Source organism: Helianthus annuus, chromosome 17 (assembly GCF_002127325.2).
Source record: "Helianthus annuus cultivar XRQ/B chromosome 17, HanXRQr2.0-SUNRISE, whole genome shotgun sequence".
Lineage (NCBI taxonomy): Eukaryota > Viridiplantae > Streptophyta > Magnoliopsida > Asterales > Asteraceae > Helianthus > Helianthus annuus.
In genome coordinates this window covers 189,923,360-189,941,856 of record NC_035449.2, presented here as the reverse complement: position 1 = coordinate 189,941,856, position 18,497 = coordinate 189,923,360, and the positions used below count along the sequence as shown (strand labels likewise).

General features: G+C 34.8%; 1 protein-coding gene across 1 annotated transcript; it reads right to left on the bottom strand.

Moving 5' to 3' along the window:
- Positions 1-9,094: 9,094 nt before the first annotated feature.
- Positions 9,095-10,130, bottom strand: LOC110921755. Its single transcript, XM_022166105.2, has 2 exons — positions 9,918-10,130; positions 9,095-9,613 (listed from the first exon to the last, which is right to left on the bottom strand). Exons 1-2 carry the CDS (start codon positions 10,081-10,083, stop codon positions 9,114-9,116), a joined length of 666 nt encoding a protein of 221 aa, XP_022021797.1. The 5' UTR covers positions 10,084-10,130; the 3' UTR covers positions 9,095-9,113.
- Positions 10,131-18,497: the final 8,367 nt, after the last annotated feature.

The following is an 18,497-nucleotide window of genomic DNA, read 5'->3' as shown; positions in this document are numbered from 1 at the left end:
AAGTTACAATGTTTATAAATGGTATGATGGATACAAGAATTGATGAATGATACGAGAAATGATACAGGAATGATACGAGAAATCGTGTCACGAATAGGGTACCATAAGCACCATTAATCGTGTACATACTAAGACCGCAAAACAAAAGGTTAGATCTAATGGGTTTTCGGGCAGCCACACTCTTGGTGAAAACTAGTACCGAGTAGTGCTTTTGTGTCTCTGTCGTGAATCGAGAACTAGAAAAATGCCTATGGTTTGGATGCTTCATATGTCGTGTCAAATGTTAATGGCCTTGCAACCCATTAACAACATGATACATACAATAATACTTGATTTATACAAGAAGACTTGATTTATACAAGAATATTTGATTTATACAAGAATACTTGATTTATACAAGATACATACCATGTTTTTCATACAAAGTATACAAACGTTCAATACAAGAACTGCATGAATTCACACCAACCTTATGTTGACGTTTTCCAAAAACTCACATGTATTTCAGGTAACTAAAGTGGATGTGCGCGCGGTCTTACTCATGCTCCTGGATGTTGTTATGTTTATCCTTAAATAAAGTTGTAAACTTTTAGACAATATGTTGTCTCGTGATGTAAACACTTAAACTATGTTTTCCGTTATGTAATGGTAATGGTGTTTGAAGTTATTTTTATGAGCATGTAGTATGTTTACCAATCGTATGCAATGAAAACCTTTCATGATCACACCTCGTGCTTCCACCTTAGCAAGGGGTGTGACATCTTGTATGTTGATGATATGCTGATAGCCTGTGAAAGTAAGAGTCAAATAGAAGAAACCAAAAGGTTGCTGATGAAAGAGTTTGAAATGAAATATTTAGGAGAAGCCAGGAAGATACTTGGTATGGAAACCCACAGGAACAGGGCAGGAAAAGTGTTAACACTGTCTCAATCTTCTTATATTGAGAAAGTGTTGAAGAATTATAGAATGGGAGAGTGTAAGCCTGTTACTACTCCTTTTGCAGCTCATTTTAATCTGTCAAAGAAAGATTGTCCTCAAACAGATGAGGATAAAGAGTATATGAGCAAAGTTCCATATGCCAACACTGTTGGAAGTCTGATGTATATCATGGTATGCACAAGACCTGATATTGCATATGTTGTAAGTGTGGTGAGCAGATACATGGCAAATCCTGGTAAAAGTCATTGGGCAGCAGTGAAATGGATTCTCAGGTATTTGGCAGGCATAAAGAAACTTGGTTTAAAGTTTGAAGACCAAGCTGAGAAGAAGGGGAACATGATCAGTGGTTATGTTGATTCTGATTATGCAAAAGATAAAGACAATGGGAGATCAATAATTGGTTATGTGTTCTCAGTAATGGGAAATGTGGTAAGTTGGAAGTCTCAGTTGCAGTATGTGGTTGCACTATTCACAATTGAGGCAGAATTCATAGCTTTAACAGAAGGGGTAAAAGAGTCCTTATGGTTAAAGGGAATGGTTGTTGATCTAGGAATCAGGTTGGATGGTGTGCAAGTGAGTTGTGATAATGAAGGAGTTGTTCACTTGTCAAAGAACAGTGTTTTTCATGAAAGAACCAAACACATCAATGTGAAGATGTTATGGATTAGAGATGTGGTGACTTCTAAGGAAGTGGTGGTCAGGTGGGTTGGAAAAGATGTTAACCCAGCTGATGTGATGCCCAAGGCTTTGCCAGGTGCAAAGTTTACATTTTGTTTTAACTCATTAAGTTTATGTTAAACTAAATTGTTACTTAGGTGGAAATTGTTGAGAAGAAGTAACATTTTAGTTTAACTGTAAACACTGATGGGTACTGAATAAATAAGGCAAACCACTGCCGAATACTAAGAAGGCAAACAACTGATGGAAACATGAAACCTTGTAAGTACTGTTTGTGATCAAACCCTGATGGTGGTTAACAACTGATGATGATAACATCTGATGGTAAACAATTGTTGTTGTCTTAAGCAGTGATTAGGAAGTCAGTGGTTGAGAAGCTGTAGTTAAGGTAGAGAAGTGGTTGGGCTACAAGGGTTGATTCTTACATTCTTGTAAGATCAGGGGGTGTTTGTGAAAATTCTTACAACGGTTTGTTGTAATTGAATTTGGAGCTCTTAGTATATATAGGGGGTTTGTATTTGTCTGTAAATAGTTCATTGTTTTCAATTCTTGTAATTTTCCTTTCTACGTTCACAATTCAATAAGAATCGTTAATCATTGGTTCAAGTTTTCTCTGGGTCAATTTATGGTTGTTCTTTTAACACATGTTGACCTTGAACCAACCTTTAGCAACAACATTTAAGTTCTTCCTACTCCTTTAATTGGGTTACCACACAACATATGCCATGAACATTTGAATAGTTTAGACCATCACAAGTCATTCAAATGTTGTTGATTGAACATCATAAACCACATTAGAATAGTAATTTGAATTGGAGTTGAGCACATGTTTCATGTTTGTTTCTCTTCCATCAAATCATACAAGGATAGCTAGTCGTGGCGGACCAGAAATTATTTTCTGGGAGTGCGAACGAGAGGTTTAACCAAATTTTCAAGGGGGTGCGATCGGGATTTTGTCATATAAAATACACGAATTTTTTTTCAAGGGGGGCGTCCGCCCACCCAACCCTCTACCTAGGTCCATCCCTAATAGCTAGACTTTTCATACATGATTTCTTGAAGATCCTTAATCGTGTTTTAAATGTATCCATTCATACTTTTGTTAAACAATCATTTATGGTTCAAACTCGTTTTGACTTGAACCTGTTTTAATCATCCATCCCACCCAACTGAATCATCCATTTTGTCAATTCTGTTAGCCGATGATTGAGCCCATCCAATTATCGGTCATTATTTTGTATTGAATGAAATTTATTTGTAATTATAATGTTTCCGTAATTATCTGTTTCCTATGTACTATATGTATGTTATTGTTATCAACGAGAAATCCAAGGGATCAAGTTACTTTACAAATTCTACTTTGTACACATATAGAAAAATACTAATAATATGACTCCCTTAAGCATCAAAGTGTTGGTTTGTAATATCTTATTAGAACTTGATAGACATGGGATATATTAAGAACTTGCTATTGTTTGCCTTTCACATGTAGGGTTTATTGTGTTTCTAGTCTAATATAATGGCATACATTCAAACATGACGTGACTCCAATTAGAAAAATAGGCAGTTTGGCATAAATATTTTATATCCATACTTTAATTACTCAAATCCTATCCTAATGACATCAACCATTTCTATCAAAAGTTCTTACAATCTTGGCATATGTGGACTCAAGAATATATTTTATGTAGATATTATATAATTTTTATAATTAGTGTTCTTAGCATGGGTGAGGTGTACAAATCGGTTAATCGGTTTTTAAAAAACCGGTTAAAAAAAAAACCGGTTTTTTCACCCAAAATAAAAACCGGTTTTTTTAATAACCGGTTCCGGTTACTAACCGGTTTTTAGGGTCCAAAACAATAACCGGTATAACCGGTTGGGACCGGTTTTTAACCGGTTTTTTCCAAAAAAACCGGTTTTTTTTCCGGTTTTAACCGGTTTTTTAATAACCGGTTCGGTTAATAACCGGTTTTTGAAATCAAGAATAGTAACCGGTATAAAAACCGGCGGTTAAAAAAAACCGGTTAAAAAAAACCGGTTATAAAAAAAACCGGTTAAAAAAAAAACCAGTTTCGGTTTTTTTTCCGGTTTCGATTCTAAAACCAGTTTTTTTGTACACCTCTAGGTCCGGGCAAGGGAGGAAGGTTTTCCAACCCTTCCGGGGCGCTCTCCGTCTGCCGTACCGCCTCTCCTCAGAGAGATTGTAGCAGTTATCTATTTTCAAACTCGAAACTCGTAATTGCGTAGGAGATACTCGAAACCACCAAAGTGTGATCTTTGAGCGAGTATCAATATTGTCTGGAACCACTGGAACCGGTATCGGGTACACGGAATTGGGATCTCTGTCACATGCAAATCTTTCTATCGGGAAAGCCTCGCTTATTCAATTCAAAGGGCTGATTATTTAGAATCCCTAATTACGAGTGGTTTGGTTTTAAAGAAATTTATATATAAAAAATATATTTTGATTCACATTTTCATAGAATCGAGGGATGACATAAATCTTTTATTTGTTAAACCTTGAACAATAAGATGTCTGGCATGTGGTGTAAAGGGTGAAATTTCGCTATTAACGTGGAGATTTCCTATCGCGACACGTGTCTAGTAGGTGAAAACCTCATCGGAGTGTCATTTCAATAGACAGTGTCATGATGCGAGGGCCTCACATCGACGGCAAAATTTTCACTCTTTTCACCAAGTTTCTCCACCATCGACGTATTGGCATATTATTGGTCAAAAATAGTGAAGCTATACCTAATAACAAATTTAGATCAATCATCATTTTTGTAAATGTCTAGCTCAAAAATGTCTAGTTTAGTCACTTTACATTAGTTTATGTAAACCATTCTCCTTCATAAATGTCCACTTCTAGTGTCCATTTCATGTTATACATCATCCCTTATCCTGATAATCATAATCATATCAATATATAAATAAAAGATATATAGTATTCTATGAATCTCTTCTCATAACTTAATTTGTGCACTTTTCATTAAACAAGTAATAGCGTGACAATTGTCATTGATAGCAGAACTAAAATTTACTGGTCAGAGAAATATCATAAAGTTATTTCCCACAACTATAACCAAGCGGGGTCGCAATTGTTTTCCTTTAAACCAATGTTGACTTCTGATGACCAGGGTCAGCAAACCCCTTTGACCCCTGGTCCAGTCTTTATTTGTTGTGTGGCAACCGGCAACCACCACCCATGATCAGTGCTTTGACGCCACCTTTTAGCCATTGTGCACTAATGCTGTCACTAGTGTATGTGCATCCGTCACGAAAATTTAACCAGGTTTACCATGTTGTCAAAACCAATTATATTTATTGCTATATGACGAACCGACCAGATATAACTTTGTTATCAGCAGCTAGCAATCCTTTTCCCCATTAAAAACTAGCTGAGACCTGAGATGCAAAATGTTATCTACAATACTTGGTAATTGGCAATAACCCATCAATTTGGAACCTGACCCACCAAGATTGAATACCTACCCCAATGGTCCAGGAAATGCAATTGACTCCTCATATCATGATGTTGATCTATTGAATTTATATACAATACATTTTCGATGGAGGGGAATAATTACATGCAGCTGCTTGGTACTTCCCTATTAATGCAGTCAAATTATAATTTTATCCCGTTTAAATTTACAGTTTTGTCATTAGTTTTGGTTTTTTCTTCTCCTAGTTAAATTACGATTTTGCCCTCAATTTAAATTTACAGTTTTACCATCGGTTTTGTTTTTTTCTCCTGTAAAATTATGATTTTGCCCCCAATGTAAAATTACAGTCATCCCATTGTTTTAGTTTTTTTTTTTTTTTTACAAAACTTTCTATGGAGGGGAATAGTGCGAGAGAGCTGTCTGACACTTCTTCATTGGTCCAGCCAAATTACAATTTTGCCCCGTTTCGATTTACAGTTTTGCCATTGGTTTTATTTTTTTACCCTCCAGCCAAATTACGATTTTACCCTCGGTTTAAATTTACAGTTTTGACATCATTTTTGTTTTTTCCTCTGTAAAATTATGATTTTCTCACCAGTGTAAAATTACAGTGATGTCATTGTTTTATTTGTTTTTTTACAAAACTATGGTAGTGTTTTCTTTTAATTTGTTGGCTCGGTGTAATTTTTATTCGTGTCAGGTGGCTGCCTGGCACACGCTCATTTGTTCTAAAAGTTGCAGTTTTGCCCCCAGTTTAAAGTTATAGTTTCTCAATCGCTTTTGTTTTTTTTAACAAAAGTATGGTAGTGTTTTGTTTTAATTGGTTGACTCGGTTTTTTTTTTATTTCGTGTTATGAGTAGTATGTATAATTAACCGAGTACAGCCGTACATGTTATTAGAGAGAAGTATTCGGCTTAGTGCCCCGCAACGCCGGCGGGGCAAAACCTAGTTTCGATTACAAAAACAAAAAAGACAAATAATAAAGATAAAATCAAAAGAATAATATCTATTATATATTTATACATAGTGTATATAATTATAGGGCTGGCAAATCGTGTTTTGTGTCTTAGCGGGTTTAACAGGTCCCTGACGACACGAATACACAAGTTCTAACACATGAACATGACTCGTTTAACTACGTTATATCCAATTTCTATAACCCAGTTGTATGTTTTATGTATCAAGAATGAGAAATGACGGATGCTAAGTTTCTAACCTTTCAATTTTAATTATTTTTTTAAAAGTGAAAAATCACACAGTATACTTTTCAGTAAGTAGATTTAATCGTGTCTTATATATCTTACATATTATGACCCCGATATAATTATATAGTTCATGAATTATGTGACATGAATAAGTGTTGTGCATCGACTTTATATCCGTATGTAATCATAAATTGCTCCTCACTAACTTTTAATTCGGTTAAATACATGAAAATAAATTGTCTGGTTAAATCTGTATCACTGTATGTCTAAGAAAATAGATCGTTGTAGCAATTTTATGGATTAATAACTTGTTGTGTCCTAAGTAAATCAAAATTTGATTAACTAACATTTAACCTTTTTGTAAATAAAGTTATACCGTCCAGAGGACCCTTTTTAGTAAAAAAAATAAAAAAGTATTTTCGGCTTTCATTATATTAACCCACATTTTATTCATTCATAAACTTATCTATTTTCTTTAAAAAGATTTTTATTTTATTTGTTCTATAATATCACCCCAAAAGAACGTTCATTTTCATGTTTGGAGTTGAGCAGGGCTGGCTCAACCATTTTGATGGTCTAAGGCGAAGTAAAATCTTCTGGCCTTTTTCCCAAAAAAATGTATATAATTGAAAGTTAAACTTGAAGGGCCCAAGTGTAATTATTAGAAAGATTGTGTTAAAATTTAAAAACAAGAGAAAAATGGTGAACCAGGGATTCGAACACGGGTTTCACAAACATTCATACATACACAAAACCACTACACTACCAACCGTCAATTTGTTGATAACCCACACCCTAAATCTTTTATAAATGGACTGTGATTTCATCAAATTATGGAGTCCCTATAGTTTTGGTGGCCCAAGGCCCAAGCCTCATTTAACTTACCCTTGGACCGGCCCTGGAGTTGAGTTATCTCACCATGCCGATGAACATACCCTCAAGTATATTCATGTTTTTTTATGCATCTACTACACATGTAAACGAGCCGATCCAAAGGTTGACGGATGTTCACTAGAGGTGTAAACGAGCTGAATCGAGTGAAGCTCGAGCTCGACTAGGCTCGAGCCCGGTCTCACTCAGAGCTCAAGCTCAGCTCAGTTCAATTCGCGTTATATTTAAGTTTGAGCCTAGCTCGAGTAGTTTTTCAAGCTTGAGCTCAGATCCATTATTATTTTTTAATTAATTGACACACTTTAAATTTATAGCATTTGTGTGCATAGTGTGTGTCTCATGTTTTGGAAGGTTTTCATAAAAATTTTGATTTTTCACTTTTAACTAGGGGTATTCAAAATCATACGAATCCGAATCCGAATTATCTGAAAATTCAGATGTCCGAATTTCGGATAATCCGAATTTTCGAATTCGGATAGTGATTTCAGAAATTTTAACCCAAAACTATTTGTTTTTCTACCTATAACGTCAAAACTTTCATCTTTTGCGACTTAACCTCACAACTTTTGTACTTTCAACTTTGGTCACCCACACTTTCCATCTTACGCAACTTTTTTTGTTTTACGTTCCATTTAAATTTTGCGAGCTAACACGGCGCAACATGTGTTTGGTTTAACGTTTTTATGTCGTCTATTTTTTCCCGTTTAACAGGTTCGTCGCAACACGTAGGTCTTAGATCAATTTAGTTATTATTTTCTATGTTTTACGTTTGGATTTAAGTTATTCGTATTAACACTCCGCAAGTACAGTGTTGGTAGCCCCGCCACAACTTGGACTCGTTTATTAAAGAAATTATTTTTAGACTCGAAATCACTTAAGTTCCACTCGGTATAAGCTTTGAGCAATCCAATTCCCTTACCTGCAATGACTACATAATTATTATATTAATAAAATAATAATAAGCTTTCATAATTTTCTAAATAAAAATAAAATAAATAAAGATAACAACAATAAGATGAGGAAGAAAACAAACCTGACAATAACTGTTACGATGACACACCACACAGAGTGACAGATTTGTAACGGAAACAGAAGATAACGATTAACCGGCACGCAATTAAACAATATCTCATCACCAGAAAGAAACGACAAACTTAACGACGTCAATCAGATCAGATGACATTACTCAACAGTTTTAGACGGCAACCAACGGAGAAGATAACCCAAAATAACATCAAACAAAACTATATACACTCCCACAAAGAGTAAAAATAAAAATATAGTTAACTTTGTTTTTGCTCCATGTGGTTTGATCATTTTAACGATTTTGCTACAATAGTTTAAAAATAGTCATTTTCCTCCCTGATCTTTCGAGTTTGTCGTCAGTTTGCTCCCTGGCTCTAACTCAGTTAAAACGTTCAATTAAAAGCAGCGGTATTTCGGTAGTTTACTCCCTGGCTCTAACTCAATTAAAACGTTTAGTTAAAAGCCGCGGTAGTCATGGTTGGCAGGTGGTGGCCGGTAGAAAGAGTGGTTGGAAAGATGGGGATCAGAAAATAATTACTTATATAGATGTAAATAAACAAGTTATAGGTTTATTTAGGTGAAAAGACTTACATGCCCTTGCTTTTATCTATAAAATTATTAAAATACCCTTCTAGTTAATGGATTTTTTGGATGGAATTAGAGGCAGAGAACAAAATGACGCTAAGTTAGAAAAATCAGGGAGAAAAATAACTATTTTTAAACTATTGGGGCAAAACCGTTAAAATAACCAAATCACAGGGAGCGAAATGGAACTTAACTCTTGTTTTACAGTGAGTTCAATGCATCACACCTTGTGTTAAACATTAGAATATTTTCCATTTATTTGAATAAACCAAATTAGATGTGTTGATTATGTTGTTTATGATAATTTTATATATCGTAACGAGAGATATAATAAAACTGTTATTGCCAATGGTTTCCATTACTAACAACGCAAAAGCGGTTCGAATTCAGGTAGCGATGACAAGGAAGCTTTCTCGCGGATTTGTTGTAACAAAACGGCAGTTTTACAGGCGATGCGTAAATGCAAGGATTCATGATTGCTACCGGATGTCTCATGACTGAGTAAGGAGCTGTAAACGATGGAGATTTTGGTGGTGACGCCGCTTGTGTACCCGTTGAGGAGCTGGATCCGGATCCAGATCCGGATCCAGAACCAGCGGACACAGAGGCTGTGGATATAGTTGGAGTTGTAGGCGGAGAACATTTCTTCGGAGTTGATAAAAACGCTCGGATTTTAAATGAAGTTGGGTGCATACAAGGTGCTCGATCATATTCCTCAACGAGATTCGCTAGATCTTCATCCGATTTTATGCAAACAAGCGCGTCTAAATCCTCCGTCGGTAATTGACACCTTAAACTCACCGTCTTCCCGCATAATTCACCGAGTTTCACCATCAATTCTGTAAATCACAAGTAAATCTTAGTGATTTTGTTTATATCAAATAATTATGTAAAACAGAGACGATTATAGACTAATGGCAGGTAGACAAGCAACAAGTTGCGCCGCTACCCCCTTCTGAATAGCAAACCCTACCCTGCTAAACACAAAATTCTGCCCCTTAACATGCACGGTGTTACTGCTTACCAACTGTTGAACCCGCTTGAGGAACCAGATTAAATGACAAAGAGAATGTTTGTGAATTGTACCCTAAACTATGACTACTTACTATATGTGTCTAATACCATACCAATTCAATTACTTACCGGAATAAGATAGGGACCGATTAACGGCTACGACGCGTGTGTGGCCACCGTAGTACCGCAGCTTGCCGTCGGGATACCGCGGAAGAATCCGGCCGCCGTAACTACACAGGAATTTAATCGTTTCGGTGGTCGGAGGCTTGTTAGAGTTAAGAGATGTTCCCGCCATTTTATTTTGTAATAAGAAAGGATTTTTCCTACTTCAAGCATAAGCAAGGTGCAATTAGGATAGTATTTATAGAGTTTTTTTTTTTTGGGGAAGTGTGGCCCAATTAGAACGGGTCAGTTAAGATCCATGTAGGTGTGGGGCCCACTTTATCGGGTTATCGGGATAAGGTTGAGAATAAAGAGTTATTTAGAATTTCTTTTCTAGTTGTGTATTATGCAAAAAAAAGTTGTACATTGGTTTATGTTTAGAGGTTTTTGCATTGGAAGACATTACTTTTCTTGCTTCATGGGTCATAGGATTTCGGTTCAGTTTTTTAATTAACGAGAAAAAAACTACTCTTTTTTTTTTTTTTTTCACTTTTCTCAACGAACTTTAACTTTATGTTGTAGCCGAAATTTTGAAATATCGTTTTGTTTGTTGCAAAACTAGAGGTGCAAACGAGCTAAGTCGAGCCTGAATTTGAGCTTGTGCTCGAGCTCAGCTCATAATATAAATAATAAACTTTTTAGGCTTGCAAGCTCAATAAGTAAAGCTCGGGCTCGGGCTCGTTTACTAAATAAGCTTATTTTTAGGTTCGAGATCGGCTTGTAAACAAGTTTAAATAAGTTCGGCTCGACTCGGCTCGGCTCGTTTACACTAAGGTTCGATAAGGCTCGACGAGCCTAACGAGCTTCACATGTGAGGCTCGAGCCGGGCTCGATAAACAGACGAGCTTTGTTTTGAGGCTCAAGCTCAGCTCGGGCTCAATAAGGCTCGACTCGTTTCGAGTTTTTTCACGAACCGATCTCGAGTAGCTCGCGAGCCGCTCGGCTCGTTTGCACCCCTATGCAAAAGTGTCACTTTTTGTTAAAACAATAAAACCGATATTAAGGTATAAATAGTAAGTCATATAATTATTTTAAATGTTACATACACATGGTATTCATTGATTATGTGTTGTTTATGACTTTACGTATTTGCCAATAAAGTGACATCGACTTTTGTTGTAAATTTAAAAAAACGACACTTAATAATCTTTCATTGTTATAGCCAATGTTATAAAACAAAGTTTTCGAGGCCGAGTACTCCCCGAGTAATCGTTACAAGGCAGTCTTTCGATGCGCATTTCTTCAATCCGTCTAATTTCTTGGATTTGATCAAGCGCGGTTAACTAGGGCCAAGTTTGACTTAAAAAAAAAACATAATTAATGTATCTATTACATTAAATAATAAATATCATTTTTAAAGTAATGAGTATGAATTTTTGAAATACTTTACTATTTGAACATTTATTTATTTTTATTTATATTGATATTCACATATTTTGTTATAAAAATTAGTAAATTTATGATATTTGACACATATATAACTTCCCGAAAACTGATATCTTTATAATTTAACGTATCTGGGTACTCCCGAGTACTCTTCGCCTAGGTCGAGTACTCTCAACTCCCTAATCGACCAACTAGAGAGTGTCTAACAACTTTTGCAACCATGATTATAGCTTAGCAGAAACACGTTTTGTTAATATGTGAACTATTACAAAATCCTTCTAGCCACTTACGAGATGTTGATTCTAGAATCAATGCGGTAAAAGAAGCATGATAACCTTGGTAACGTTGGAGGCTCTTTCGCAAATGCTTGAAAAGGCCCAGGCGGTTGGTATTATCTCAGGTATTCGTTTACCGAATAATGGTCCGATAATTTCACACCTTTTGTATGCTGATGATGCAATTATTTTGGGTGAATGGTCGAAGGAAGAGACTGTGAAGATGATTCGTATTCTCAGGTGTTTTCATATTGTATTGGGTCTTAAAATTAATGTGGAAAAATCGAAAATTTTCGGTGTGGGTGTCGATGGGGTAGAGGTGGTCAACGCTGCTAATGTATTGGCTGTAGACCAAATTATCTTCCTTTTAAATACCTGGGGGTTCAGGTGGGAGCTAATATGAACCGTATCAGTAACTGGCTTCCGGTTGTTGAAGTGTTTCAGAAACGGTTGGCGTCTTGGAAAGCTAATTGCATTTCGATTGGTGGTAGAGTTACTTTAATCAGGTCAGTGTTAGAATGCTTACCTACGTACTACTTCTTCTTGTACAAAGCCCCTAAAAAAGTCATTGAAGATTTGGAAAGCATGATGAGAAGGTTTCTTTAGGGAGGGTTAGACGAGGTTAGAAAAATGCATTGGGTGGCTTGGGAACGGGTCACTGCGCATAAAAAGGATGGTGGGCTTGGTATCAATAAACTTCTAGGCGCGAATGTGGCTTTATTATCTAAGTGGGGTTGGAGATATAAATCGGAAGGAGGAAGCTTATGGAAAAGGGCCATTGATGCTATTCATTACAGTAGAGTGAGTTGGGAATGTATTCCGTTTAAGCAATCGGCGAACGGTGTGTGGTGCAACATAGCTAAAGTTTTCATTAAAACCAAGGTGAATGGTGAACCTCTTAGAAATTGTTTCAAAGGGATTTTAGGTAGCGGAGAATATATTAACTGTGGCTGGATCCCTGGCTTGTTTCGGAACTGCTGAGAGATAAGTTTCCTAATCTCTTCAGACTGGAGTCTAATAAAAGGTGTTATGTCAACAAGAGGTTGGTTAGTCAAGGGAATAATTCGGCTTTAATGTGGAGTTGGAAGGACGAGTTGCGGGGTTCGGAGGTGTCGGATTTCGAAGCTTTGTAGTCTCTTCTGATCGACGTCAGGTTAGGAGCTGGTCCGGATCGGTGGTCTTGGATCGGTGGAGAGGCAGGAGAATTCTCTGTCAAGGCTGTTAAAAAGTTACTCTCGGCTGGGTCGGATTTTAGCAACAGGTATGTTTTAAACTGGTGCAATTGGATTCCTTCGAAATGTAATATTTTCGCTTGGAGATCGGAGTTGAATAGAATCCCGACGGGGGTGGCTTTGAGAGATAGAAATATTCCTGTCGATAATATCTCGTGTCCTCTCTGTGATTTTGGAGACGAAACGGTTGATCACTTGTTCACATCATGTTACGTCGCGGCCATGGTGTGGCAGTTTGTGTGCTCATGGTGTAAGGTTCCCAACTTTGTGTTTTTTTCGATGCACGATATTTTTGAACAACACTTGCTGGCTTCCTCGGATATCAAGAAGGAGGCTTTGCACGGTATTCTTATCATCGGGTGTTAGTGTATTTGGAAGGCAAGGAACGAGTTTAGGTTTGAGAATAAAGCGGTTAAGTTGGTGAATATTTTCAACGAGGTTAAGACTCTTAGTTTTTTGTGGTTCTCTAATAGATCGAAGTATAAAGAGGTAGATTGGAATAGTTGGTGTAAATTTGACTTGATGTAGTTTTCTTTTCTTGTTGTTGTTGGTTGCAGGCCTGTTTTGGCCGGTCGTTCTAATAGAAGTATACCTTAAAAATAAAAAATAAAAATAAAAAAGACCTTGGTAACGGAAATTTGTATCACATGAAAAAAGTAAGCGACATGGTCTATAAATAATAAAGTGTAAATGAAAATAACCGATGTATAATTATAATGTTTTTTTTTTTCATTAGATATTATAAATTTCCAAGCGCACTTTTGAGCTTACTACTATTAATTGGTATTTACATTACATAATAATAAATTAAAACAATAAACAGTTACTACTCATATATATTAATAAACTAAACAAACATACAAGTATTCTTTTCTATCATAAACCCGTAACTGATACACATACAATAAACTCATCAACACATAAATTTATTATCATTTTGTGTTGTCTTCGCTTACTGTCATTTATAATTGTCGTATTCCCTTCATCAACCATTTCCTTCTTCCTTTTTTTTTCTTATTATTGTATACGTAAGTATCTTAAGCGTTTATGTGTCTTCTTGTGCTAAAAAGGCTTAATTAGTTTTTTTAGAACAAATATTACATCATAGGTAAAGGATTTTTGTTCAAGGTTCTCTTAAATAATGAAGTAATTATATTTATGTAATAATTATAATAATGATAATTGAATTAATCATAATTGTGTTATATAATTGACATGAAGGGTAAAAACATTAGTAAAATGTAAGAAAAATTAGAACGTTAGGCCTAACAAAAGTTTAGATTTAAAAAAGCGATAATGAATAAAAAGAAGAAATATGAAATTGAAATAAGTCCTTTTCATTTTAATTGGCAAGAAATAATGAAGAGAAAAAGATGCCGCGTGGTTCCCACACAAGGTGAGCATATATCCCAATTGGCCAATTGCCCAATTATCCTCACCCTTTTTATTTTTCCTAATTTCTCCCTTTTTATATTTTGTATTTTTTGCTGTTTTTGGTTTTATTATTTTCTCAATTCTTCTCTTCTTAAGCTGGCCTACTGCCCTCGTGTAGAGTATATCTCAAACACCAACCCGTAGTGGAAAGGTGTAGTGTGAAGTTGTCACTTAATACTAGGTGTGTAAACAAATTGAACGTTCATGAACTGTTTGTGAATTTGTTCGACGTGAAGTTTGTTTATGTTTGTCTATTTAATAAACGAACGAACACGAACAAAAAAATTTATTCGTTTAATTAAATGAACGAACATGAACACGCCTCGTATTCGTTCATTAATGTTCGTGAACGTCCGTTTAGGTTCGTTCATTTATGTTGGTGAACGTTCCTTTATGTTCGTTTAAATTTTAGTAAATACATAAATAGTTATATTTAAATGAATATTAGCTTTTCTAACTACTTATATAAATATAACTAATTAGTAATTAAGTTTTCTAGTAAAAAAATGAAATTTTAAACTTTTTCTTAGATCGTAACTAATCACTTACTTAATATTTATATAAAAACCTACTTAATTTTAGCATCTATGAACCCAAATTTAGATGTGTTTTCAGATAAACCCAAATTTATGTTCACTAATGTTAAATTGTGTTTGTTTATATTTGTTCATTCACGTTCATTTGTGTTCGTTTATGTTTGTTCAATCATATTAATTTATGTTTGTTTATGTTCGCGAATTGTTTATTTAGGCTTTAAACGAACGAACATAAACGAACACGAACATGACCGATTTCTTAATGAACAAACACAAACAAAAAAATGTGTTCGATTATATGTTCTTGTTCGTGTTCGTTCGGTTCGTTTACAGCCTTACAGGCCTACTTAATACCCCCATAATGCCCCGTACACCGCCCCTCTGAGCATGATTCGACCAAAAAAAAAGTCTCGGTGTGTTTATGAAAACTTCTCTTCAACTTTGAAATGGCCAATAAGAAATTCCCAACTCTTACATAATAATATTGGTTGTTTTATTTTTCTAAAAAAATAATAACCAAGTAATCATTACAAGGACACTATGATGCATTATACCGCCACACCACTTTTGAACTTTAAGCCCCATAATGCTCCTTGCTGACTAAGACGTCACATGTCGTATAATGCTAGGGAGGTTGAACTTCAAGCCCCCCTACACATAGTCTAATTAGAGTCTAATCTAACTTAATGAGCTAGACACATAATGACCCATTAACGCCATACTTCATTTATCTTTTAATGTAAGGGTGTTTCAAATGGTAAAAGATCTTACTCCTTGAATACTTCTAACCCTTACATGCTTTAAATGGTAAAACGATCTTATTCCCTTAATACTCATAACCCTTGCATTATTTTACTACGTGTACACATAACAATAATGCCCAAACCCAATTCTGGTCTAAGCCTTGGAAGGTGTATCCTACGCTTTATAGCTGTTATGACGAGCTTGCTCTCCATCTCGACGGGTCCATGTAGCACAATTGGCGCCTTTCGTGGGACTACTTGACTGATCTCTACTCGTTTTTCATGAATTAGTACGAGATTCCTCCCCTCTCTCCTTCAAATCTCCGATACTCCACCTCTCACAAACTTTTATGTTGTAGTCTAGATATTCATTTATAAATTATGTAATATGTGAAATGTGATGAAAGTTTTTATAGCAAAATTCAAATCGTGTAAATTATTATCATTACTATTCCATATATAAATTAGCAATTTTTTTGTGCATCAGGAGTTGTACCCTAAGCTTGGGGAGTTTTTTTTTTAAAAAAAACTTTGATATTTCACTTTCAACCTAAAACTTTTATCTTTTACATTTTAACCCATTTAAAAATTTACTTTTAACTAAAAGTTTTTCATCTTTTGTAATTTAAGACAACACTTTATTATTTACAACTTTGGTCCCCAATACTTTTTATCTTTCGTAAGTTTTTCGTTCTAAATTTTGTGAGTTAACATGTCGTAGCGTGCATGTAAGGTTCAACGTTTTTTGCTCTATTTTTTCATATTTTGACAAACTTGTCGCAACGCGTCCATTTTTTCCCTTTTGAAAAGTTCGCCGCAACGGGCGGGTCCTAGATCGACTAAGTTATTATTTTCTACGTTTTACGTTTCTGGTTAATTTCTTCGCATTAACACACTGTAACGGGTGTGCGTAGTTCAACGATTTTAGTTTGTTTTTCATTTAGTGTAACTTTTACCATTTTATCTATTTTATTTTTACGATGTTGAGAGTTGATGTGGTTGTGGCATTGGTGCTACCTGGCACGGTTTTACGAACGTTTTTAACCTATTAATTTTTTTACTAATATTTTGTTTCCGTTTACCCCTATATTTCCTTTACTTAAAAACTATTTCTTACATGCATATTTTATGTACGGGTATGTATAAATATGATTTGTTCTACATCCCGACGTAAACTTTTTTTTTAGACGAGTCATGTCAAATATAATACGTTTTCGTTTAAATAAACCATTTTTACATGCATATTTTTATGTACGTTTTCGTATAAATTCAAGTTGTTCTACGTTTCGACGTAAACTTTTTTGAGAAATGATTCATGTCAAATATAAAATGTTTTCGCGTTTATTTTATGTATGTTTCGTAAAGTTTGTTTCGAAGCGAGTGAGGTCAAATTATGGTTTCTTTTTCTCCCCTTTTTTTCGAAAGCTCTAATTAATCCCTTTCAATTACATATGCATATTCTCCTTCATACCCGTTACGTTTTCTATGTATGAGTTGGGTCACATATAATACGTTATGATTGTTCGATATGAATTTGATTTACTTTACATTTGATCCAATCACAATGCTTATACAGGTTACATTGAGTTCAACTGGATACGTCGAAAGTGTGTTTTCATATGTGTAATGTATCATATAACGTTTGGACTAATCCATTCAATGTTTACGATGTACCCGCGCCGCAACGCGGACGGGTCTTAACCCTAATTAGTATAAAAAGTGAGCCCGTTACAAATGCAAAGATAATTATAAGAACTATTAGATTACTTGAGTTTGTTCCTAGAATTGACTCGTATTTAAACGTTACGTGAAAGTCATAAACACAAATGGTACAATGAATATAAGAGAAACATACAAAACAAAACCATATATCCAAACTCCACGTCCTAAGGAATTAAGGTATGGTATTGGTAATTCAACTCTTTAAGTATATGACAAAATAATCTAAAAGTATCACAAAATAATCTAAAAACTTTATAATAAACTTTCTAATAGTTTATTTTACTTACTTATATTTAAACCGATTAATTTCACTTACGTAGGTTTAAACTTGAATCTTTCACCGAAAAGACTATTCCTCTTATCACTCAAACTACAACCTAAGTAAAAAAAACTATCTAAATCAGCATGTTACGATGATTTTTGAGTAAAGTATACGGATGGTCTCGGTGGTTAACCAAAATTTCGGATTTAGTCTTTAGCTTTTCAAAAATACACGGATGGTCCCCTATAGTTTGTATTTGGTAACGTATTTAATCCCCAGTTAACAAATCTAAAGGTTCTAACATGTCCAAGTTAGGGGCTAAACGTGTTACAAATACACAAAGTACAAACCATAAAGACCATCCATGTACTTTTGGAAAAAAAAGGTTAAAGGCTAAAAGTATTACAAATTGCAAACTTCGTGAACTATCCGTATACATTTAAAAAGTTAGAGACCAAATTCAAAATTTTGATCAATTATATAAACCACTTGTTTACTTTACTCGTGATTTTTAGACCAAGTTTGCAAGCTATAGTTTGATAAGTTTTTAACTTAAAATTTAGAGTAAATTACTTTTTAAGTCTCTGTGTTTTATTGGTTTTAACTATTTGAGTCTAAAATCAAAAAGTTTAAAGCACTGAGTCACTAACAACTCATTTTATAACGTTTTGAGTCCTTGTGTTTTATAAATTTTAACCACTTGAGTCCAACATCAAAAGTACAAGTGTTAAAATATGGAGTCAAAACGTTATGAAATGAGAGATTAGGAACTTAAAACGTTAAACTTTTTAATTTTAGACTCAGATGGTTAAAAGCACTGTAAACAAAACTCATAAATTAATTTACTCTAAAATTTATAATATGGATAAATGGAATGGAATAATATTGATGTCAGAATGCTTTACAAATCTCACCCTTCTTTTCTATTTGTTATACTAGGTTATAACCCCGTGTATT

What these genes read in the sequence shown, in the direction of transcription:
- LOC110921755 (XM_022166105.2), bottom strand. Translation starts at nt 10,083, where the DNA reads ATGGCGGGAACATCTCTTAACTCTAACAAGCCTCCGACCACCGAAACG. An exon ending in TCGGTCCCTATCTTATTCCG is followed by an intron (nt 9,614 to 9,917) that starts GTAAGTAATTGA and finishes TGTGATTTACAG; the next exon opens with AATTGATGGTGAAACTCGGT.